At 35.1% G+C, this 9,510-nt stretch overlaps 2 protein-coding genes across 2 annotated transcripts; one reads left to right on the top strand and one right to left on the bottom strand.

Moving 5' to 3' along the window:
* The first annotated feature begins 4,380 nt into the window (after positions 1-4,380).
* Positions 4,381-5,265, top strand: LOC127083999 (non-classical arabinogalactan protein 30). Its single transcript, XM_051024362.1, has one exon. It carries the CDS (start codon positions 4,588-4,590, stop codon positions 5,110-5,112), a length of 525 nt encoding a protein of 174 aa, XP_050880319.1. The 5' UTR covers positions 4,381-4,587; the 3' UTR covers positions 5,113-5,265.
* Positions 5,266-5,301: 36 nt separating this feature from the next.
* LOC127083998 (uncharacterized) lies at positions 5,302-8,091 on the bottom strand. Its single transcript, XM_051024361.1, has 5 exons — positions 7,909-8,091; positions 7,682-7,826; positions 7,350-7,507; positions 6,807-6,885; positions 5,302-6,686 (listed from the first exon to the last, which is right to left on the bottom strand). The coding sequence occupies exons 1-5, from the start codon at positions 7,992-7,994 to the stop codon at positions 5,763-5,765; spliced, it is 1,392 nt and encodes a 463-aa protein (XP_050880318.1). The 5' UTR covers positions 7,995-8,091; the 3' UTR covers positions 5,302-5,762.
* Between the last annotated feature and the right edge of the window lie 1,419 nt (positions 8,092-9,510).

Genomic DNA, 9,510 nt, shown 5'->3' with positions numbered 1-9,510 from the left:
GACTATGTACTTGTGTAAACTTTTTATAGACGATGGTATTTTTCACGTTCATGATCAAAATTAAAGTATGTTTTAAGAGATATTCCTATAATCCCAACTTAATATTTGACTGTGATTAATAACTTAATCAAGAACCATTTATCAGGAATGTTGCACTAAGAGGATTAAAATTTTAAAAACTCCCTCTTAAGTCCCTTCACTTCAGCTACGTCGACCTCAAACTAAGTTTAAAGTTGGGGTCAGGGAAGAGGAGAAACTCTTTGGTCAAGCATGTTCCTCGGAGACGTCCAATAAAACTTTCGAGCACGACCTTGAAAGTCAGATCATTTCCCTAGAAAAGAACTCAGGACCCAAGGCAACACACGCCACAGGTAGAAATAGCGGTAAACAAATACAAAAAAGAGTAATGAACTAAAGGCGATAATTGAGTATTCATTTACTTATCAAAAAGTTTTACATCGGGTAAGAACACCACGATAAAAAAAAAAGAACTATGATCTCAACTCGATATTAATCGGCCTCTCATCCACCTTCTCTTGCTCATGGTGAATATTTTCCCTATTTTCACCTCGGGATTAAAAAATTCCACCTACCTTAGTGCATTCTCAAAAGAAACGTTTAGAATGGAATAATCATCCTCCACTGACTTGTCATACTTCTTGGATAAGTTAAGGTTTTTAAGACGCATCTTTTGGAGGTCATATTGAGCTTCTTCCAACCATTCTGAGATTCGTTCAAAAACATATCCTGAAATTTTGTTCGCTGAATGGAAAGATGTCAGATACAATGTCTAGCACAATGTGTATGACAAGATAATTACGTGACAGAAAGAATTAAAGCAAAATATAAATAACACAGGAATCGGTAACCCAGTGCATTGCAAAATCACCCATGTCTAGAGGATTTAACTCAATGAAAGAAAATTCACTCTTAATAGTTAGAAGTACAAATTGGTCTTAGTTTGACCCTTCTAATTCAATGTCTTTTTTCCTAATACTATCCGTGAATTTCTATTTAGGATTCCCTATAGAAAGAATTTCACTCTTAATATTCAGAAGTATAATTGGTCTTATCTAAACTCATTTTGTCCAGTGTCGCTTTCCTAATATTACTTGTGAAGATTCAATCAGGGCTCCCCCTGAATCTGAGACACCTCTCTCTTTCACTCAAACACACTCCCAAGTATTTGGCCAATTACAAAAGTATAAGAATGATGAAACAAAGTTACAACTCAATATAAACTTTATTTCTTTATATAAGAATGACACTAGCGAATATAGTTTCACAACAAATACAAAACTCAAATAAACCTCTCCTATAGAGTATATATTTTCTCTAAAGTTATAAGTCTTCACAAAGGAGATTTCCTCCTTAAATAGCCACCACAGTCGAGCAAGAAATCACGTTAGGATTTTGTTATGAATTCGGTTGGAATATCAAAAATGAAAAGGATCAATCTTCAAAAATTGTTGATTGTAAATCTTGACTGATCAAATCTAAATTTCTTCATATTAGCACCTTCATTCTTGCTGAATTTATTTGAGATTAAACCTTCCCAAAAATGCACATTATCAATCAAATCTTCATTATGATAATTGAGATACTTAATTGATATAAATATTTTAACAAATAAGAACATCAAATGCAATTTTGCTTGAAATCGATTTTTTCCAAATCCAAACACGTGCTAACACACTTATATCTCTTATAGAATATAAAAGGAAACAAATATTAAAAGGAAGAGATATACTTCAATTTATCTTGCACTCCAAACAAACAGTCTGAGACAATATGTGTAGGACATTGTGCTTGACATCTTACTTTTCGCGTCTCTGCATACAACCAATTTTGAATCTTCATTTAATCAAATCCAACATTGTCTTTACTTGATATAAATAGGAACTTTAATCTATGAAGTAAAGGATTCATAACATAATATCTTTTAATAACAAAAATGCACTACAAATCTTCTTTAATAGAGATTTTCTCAGTAAGTGCAAAACTAAATATGATAATAAATGCAAATCAGACTAATAAATGAAAATTCAAATCTCTTATTTACAACATATTCAGTTAAGATCTTCTCCAAATAAATGTATGATTTAATCAAATCTTTTCCAAACTTATTTGGATTAAAACAATTCTTTCTAAACACAATCTTGACGGAGTTCTAGAAGAATTAAAACCGAAACAAATCTTGAATAAAATCTGAAGCAAATCAGAACTCAAAATGAGTAGCACGCGTGTCATGATGTTACACAACATGTTTAGGACATCTTGCTCAACAAGTTGCTTATACAATTTTTCAATCAAATCTTTCTTTCAAAGCAACTTCGACAAAATCTTAGACTGAACAACCTGATAAAATCTTATAATAACCTCTGGAATCATACATAAAACCAAATGAAGCAGGATGTGCTCAACAACTTTCGCGACGTCTTCATTTTTCCTAAAAATAAGCCAACCCAAATGTAATAACATCTCCTACTCCTTTACCTTCTTAAATGAGGAATCCAATGCTTGAGCCGCCTCGGCTAAAGAACCTCAACTTTGCATAATGTCGTATGAGCAGATGTTAAGCCAACGTCATTCTCCTTTATCTCAAGAGTCAACAACTGCATATTTTCATCTAATATATGAGGGTACATGAAAGACTGTATCTCGTTCCCCATCTCCATCAACAAACCACTTGTCTTTGTGTGCTTTTCCAAAAACGGGTTATGCTCGATAGTAAGAGCACTAATACACTCCACAAACGCCACTTTCACTTTCACATATGACGTCTAGCATAGTTGATACCACATTTCTTCCCGCTCTTCTTGACAAAAAAACCTCAACCTTGTTTGAAAAATAAGCATGATCCTCTTCGGAGATAAAAGATTGAAGTTCCCTGACCGTCTGAGACTAAGGCGGGCTTAAAGTAACGATGACAATGCACCCAGGGTCAAGGTTGAACATCTCTCATAACCAAATCCTCTCAAATGTTACATAGTTGTCTAAGATTTATTGTCGTTCGCCCCCCTCCCAGAAGGCATATAAGGAGAATACCCTCTAGAAGAATAACCACCTATCGTGTGTGACGGTAAGAGTAGACACCTACCACCGTAGAACGACTGGAAGAACATGGCTCCCTCGTCCTAGCCAGGGTAGGAAGGTTAGAAGAGACATGGTCTCCCCATGATTTGAATTTTTCCCGTATCAGGCATATGGATGGCTTCTAATATGTTCTAGTAAGAGCATTAACACACTCCACAAACGCCACTTTCACTTTTTCAAAATGGTTGAGCAAGAAGATCTTTCCCCCTTCCGATGGCACCAAATGTTAGAACATATGACGTCTAGCATAGTTGATACCACATTTCTTCCAGCTCTTCTTGACAAAAAAAACCTCAACTTTGTTTAAAAAATAAGCATAATCCTCTTCGGAGATAAAAGATTGAAGTTCCCTAGCCGTCTGAGACTAAGGCGGGCTTAAAGTAACAATGACAATGCACCCAGGGTCAAGGTTGAACATCTCTCATAACCAAATCCTCTCAAATCTTACATAGTTGTCTAGGATTTATTGTCGTTCGGCCCCCTCCTAGAAGGCATATAAGGAGAATAACCACCTATCGTGTGTGACGGTAAGAGGAGACACCTACCACCTTAGGACGACTGGAAGAACATGGTTCCCTCGTCCTAGCCAGGGTAGGAAGGTTAGAAGAGACATGGTCTCCCCATGATTTGAATTTTTTCCGTATCAAGCATATGGATGGCTTCCGCAAGAGAATGGATGACCTTAAGTGTCATTTCATTTGAAACATCATCTCGTGACACCTCATCTTATCTTGTGACACCCCTTATACTTGTTACATACTCTTTTGTTCATTTATGAGGAAAACACTTCCTAGTCCAAGGAAAGTCCTGCCTCAATGAAATCATGATCCAAACCACCCTTATCAGCAAAGACGAATACATCCTCTAACATTTCTTAGTCCACACACATTGCCAAATTATCTTCCATCACATTTCAGGTTTTTGAGGAAGAGATGTTCATCTTATTATTATTGCTAACCCACAAATAAGAGTGACCATAAATATAAGGAGAATGAGACTCCAACCACCACCTTACTTCATAGTCACTGGAGTCACAATATTTAAACCATAGTACACACACAAAATATTGTGTAAAAAATTGAAACTGACTCTTCATATTTTTACTAATATTTTTTTCTTTTCACTGTAATGAGATTTGAGAGAATATCCATTTTGAAAAAAACATTTTAACATTTTTCATTGCAGTAAATTCGAGTTTGCATTGACCCATTATTATCTACAATATTACATCATATGTATTTTGATATAGCAAGAAAATATACATGTACATGGCGAATGGTGGCCTTCACGTATATAGATTAAAGTATATGAAATACATTGTCAACATAATGGAATGCACGTTGATCCCCTGTCTATTAAATTCCAAGTTCCCCGTATTACCAAATATAGCAATGAACTATTACTTACTATATATATCAACCTATCAAACGTTTTTCTTCAATAAGTAACCATTGCCTCTATCTCCTTCTCCTCCCTTAAACCTTTGATAAAATGGCTGGCAGAAACTTCAGCAGCATCATTTCCCTCTTACTTCTCCTTGTAGCCTTCACTTACACACAAGCTAGTGAAAATATTCCATACACAACAGAGAAGAAAATAGATGTAGTTGTGGAAACCACAGTCTACTGTCAAACCTGTGAGCATTCAGGAACTTGGTCTCTAATTGGAGCCAAGCCAATTCCTTCAGCCAAAGTAAGCATCACCTGCAAAACCCACAAAAACCATGTTAGCTTCTACAAAGTGTTTGAAACAGACAAAAATGGCTACCTCTATGCACCACTAGAAGGGTTCAAGATGCAGCATATATTAGATCATCCACTTCACTCTTGCTTTGTGAAGCCTCTTTGGTCTCCTCTTGAAAGTTGCGTTCTTTTGTCGAATGTTAATTATGGTTTGAATGGATCTCCACTTCGATATGAGAGCAAGAGGTTGCATGGAAGCAAGTATGAGGCTGTTATATATGCTGCTGGTCCCTTGGCTTTCCATCCTCCAGATTGCTCAAAGACTCACTACTAATTTCTCAGACAATTATGAATTGCACTTCACCAACCATTGAGATTCTTTGACTATTATTATGTTGTTTCTATGATTTGTATCTGTATTAAGTTTTCAATCTTAAATTGTATCTTTTGTTATGTTTCTAATGAGTTTTTGCCTGTTCTAGCTTGAGTTCCATAGGCATACAAAGTTTGTAAAAGTCATAAGTAATGAAATGAAACCTTTCATTTGATTATGCCACACAAAATCAAGACAATTCTGCTTACAAAATACAAATTAGAATTTGCACTCAGCAAAACACTTTGTTTCTACCCTTTTTGGGTTGGCTTAAAGGCACTACACTAGGTGTGCAGTGTGCAAATGTATACAAGATCTTCTCAAGCGAAGTCTCTGAATCGAATCTTGTGAAAAGTAAATAACACTGCTATTTGTTACAAATGATAAGAATGCATAAAAAAATGATATTTGACCAATTAGATCCTGGCTGACCGTACACGGGAGAGTGGGTGGTGACGTAGCATTCTTGTGTTTCTTGCCAAACTTCTCTCCTAACAATAAGCATTTTCCAAAACAAAATCCACCTGAAGAGGAGAGTGAATTAGTTCAACCCTCATAATAATCTCAAAGGAAGAAACATGAAGATATGCATCCACAAAAACAGTTTGTTCCTAAATATTCAGAGGCATATTAAACATCTTGTTAATGTCATCCATGGCTTCCTTTGTGTGGAGAGTTGGCTCAAACAAATCAGATTCCTTTGACTTCCTCAACAATTTTGGTAGTGGAGGATGTTGTTTCTGCTCAAGGTCATCATCTTCATCAGCAAGGATTGAAAACCCACAGAGTTCCTTTCCGCTGTTGTTCACCGGTGCCTTCTCCTCCTTCACTGATCTTTTTCTCCTTACAAAATCTATTGGCTCCCCAAACATGTTATTTATGTCATTCATTGCTTCCTTCATGTTGACTGTAGGGTCTACTAAACCATTGTGACAAACATTTTCCACCTTTGGTTCATCCAAAATGGCAGAACCAACAAATCTGCGAACAACCGTATCCTCTCTGAACTTTGAATTCCGGGATCTTTTTGCATCCATATCACTAGATTTTTCAGAAGGAACGTCCTTAGGTCGGGGGAAAACAGAGCTATTTACTTTTGAAGCCGATGAAGTAGAACCTTCAGAACGTCCTTCATCATCAATATATATCTGGAATGATTCTTGGTGAGGCTTGCCAGCTTCAGTCCTTTGCTGATGCGATGAGGAACCACTTGGTTTGATTCCATTGTCCAAGTTTTCATCTACAAAAACTTCAAAGTTGTTTTTTGTACTGCGTTCTTTTGATTCGTTTTTATGTGATTTCCTTGCCAAAGGAACAGTCTCCAGTGGCTCACTGAACATGCTATTAATGTCATTCATAGCCTCCTTCATATTTATTGTAGGATCAACTAGTCCATTATGACATGCATTTTCTGCCTCAGACTTTCCATCCATGGCAGTGTCAACAAACTTGTTGACTACAACTGTATGATCACCACGGAATCTCTTGTTCTCATCATTTTTAGCCTTTACATGTCTATCAGAACCTCTCATTTCCTGATGTAGCATGACAAAAAAAATTCAAATTAGCTACACCGAATGCACCGAGTACCAAGAATAAAAAATAGATGCCAAAAACAGATGGATGGACACATAAAGGAAAAATCTAGTGACTACCTGAATTTTCTTCTTACGCTTCATGCGTTGAAGAAATTGTTCATAAGATTTCTGCATTTCATCCACGGGCTCTGCAAGGCTATATTCAACAAGAGAAATGATTTTTGTACAACCAAACTTAAATGACTTTCTTGACAATTTCGTTAGTGGTTAATGCAATTCAAATCGGTAGTAAATTAGATTCACTAACTGGTTAATGGATATAACAGACTTTGAAACACATAACCCCCAATGTCACTAAATTAACCACGAATTTGGACATGATTAATCATAATTTTCACATGTTCAACCAAACGATGAAACTCATTAACCACCAACTACACCATTGATTCAACAATAGGGGCAAGCAAGGTAAACACAACTTGTGTAGATTTTGAAAGAACTAAATAGTCATTAGCTGTGTCAAACTTCTAACTCGAAAACAATGCATGTACCATGTTTGATTTGAAGCATGATCAAATGAATTTCAAACCCTATTTCCAGAAAACAAGCATCAACACTATAATAAATCAAACGAGGCACATAAATAGAGCAGAAACTTACTTCTTAGCTCCCAAATGATACATTTTTTCTGCTTCATCATACTTCTTATTCTTCTCATAGTAAAGAGCATATGCTTGATAGAATTGACAACGTTTTATTCCAATATAATTAACACCCATGGTTCTCAGTAACGCACTCGGGTCATCAACAAAATCCATCTACAAATTCCAAAGGGAAAAATCATTCAACATTTCATTATCCCTTTGTTTAAACCTAATCACAGAAATTCCAAATCCAACATGAAAACACCAAAAAAATTAAACTAATAATCATTTTCCAAAACTCATTTTCGTAAATTATGTTTCTGTAAAAGGGGTGATGGATTCGGTTACCAATTGGAGCCAAACGCGAATATAGCGTAAGTCATTTTTGTAGCGTCGATCGAGCTCGAATGTTTGGGCGCATTTCTGCAAGAATTCTGGAAGTTTTTCCTTGAGGGTTTGTGAGGGAAGATTATCCTTTAACTTTCTGATTCCTCTGCAGTGTTCGAAATGAGTGAGTATTGAAAAAACTGAACTACAGAGAGAGTGTGTGTGTGAGAGAGAGGGATGTGGATTACCGAAGCCAAGGAAGAAGAGGGTCTTTTCCGGTGTAGGTGTTTATATCTGAGAATATGGAAGATAAGAGTTCATCAACATTCGCCATTTCGGAAGCGAATCGGCGGCGGTTGCCGTCGCGGTGACACGGTGGTCCTTATTTGAATTTTTTTGAGCGCCTACACGATTCTCTTTAAAATGATTATTTTTCTTTTCTTTTTCAGCTAAAAACTGATAGGCCCAAATTAATCCAATTTTAAGCCCAAAATCAATTGAACTAGTATTTTTTTTAGATTTCTTAATGCAGTCTATGATTTATTAAGCCATCTTGTAAAAAATAAAAAGTATTCAAGAATTTTAGAATTGCATTTTCGAACGTATCGTATGTCCACACAATTCATTTGTTTTTTAGTCACATCCCAATTTTATGACTAAATTTAATTCAAAAATGTATTTTTTGAGTGTCTCCAGAAATATATTTTCGAAACCCAAAAATTAAGGCAGAACAATTTATTGAACAAAGAGGAAGAATATAAGGGTGAAACTCTCCTCCAATATTTCCCACTTCAACATAGATGCGGCTCTATTCACAACAAGTTTAAAATATTCAATAATTATCTTTCTTATATTCATGCATTCTCCTATTTACACATGACACTCTATAACTAATAACAATCATCGAGTTTTTGTTTAATGTGACCACCATTTTTTTTAACAACCAAAGCTAGTTGATAGTATATTTGTTAGGAAGTTAGTTTGTGAAGATCAAATTCAACACCTCATGCCTCCCAATCTATAAGTCCCTCAACCAACACCACCTAGACACCTTATACCTCCCTTTGTAATTATAGTTTTTATAACAAGCTTGTTTTATTGTTTTGTATAGATTGTACCTTGAGTATCTTCTACAGATTGAGTGTTTTCTACAGATTATATGAGTTGAGGTTGTGAGTCATTGGTAGTTGGAACGGCTAATTCAAATATTTATCTAGTTTTATTGTTTGTTTGTCTTCTTGCATAAACCTACACTTGTTAGACTCTGGCGTAATTGAAGAAAGTTGAGGTGCAAGTGCATGAAAATTAATTGTTTGGTCATATGAATAAACAACTTTCATATAAATAGGTTCCTGAAATGTATTTCAGGAGACATTTCGAAAAATATTTTTGGACTAAATTTAGTCATAAAATTAGGGCGTGGTTCAAAAACGAATGAGTTGTATGTGCATGAGGTACGTCTAAAGATGTATCTCTAAATTCTTATAGACATTTTTAGATTTTCATAGGTTGTTATTTCACCACATAGGGTGGGATAAGAAATTCCATTTTTTTCAATCCATTATTTTACGTGTTCAAATTTGTCAAAATATACTATTAAAAAAACTTTTGGTGTAAATTTGTGAATTTTAGGGGGTAGATTAAGAAACTTATTTTGTGAGTTTTTCATCCTCTTTATTTTTGAAAAAAAAATTACCCTATAATCTAATGAATTTAATTGAAATGCATTAATATTATAAAAGAACTTTACACCATCAGTTAATCATAAACGTTGGATGTTGAGAGAAATTTGACTTTTATTTTAACTATCTATAAAGTAATATAAACAGACGATGGTGATGAATTTATCA

The sequence above is a fragment of the Lathyrus oleraceus genome, chromosome 5, assembly GCF_024323335.1.
Source record: "Lathyrus oleraceus cultivar Zhongwan6 chromosome 5, CAAS_Psat_ZW6_1.0, whole genome shotgun sequence".
Classification (NCBI taxonomy): domain Eukaryota; kingdom Viridiplantae; phylum Streptophyta; class Magnoliopsida; order Fabales; family Fabaceae; genus Lathyrus; species Lathyrus oleraceus.
The sequence above is the reverse complement of the archived record's forward strand: the minus strand, read 5'-3'. Positions and strand labels throughout refer to the sequence as shown.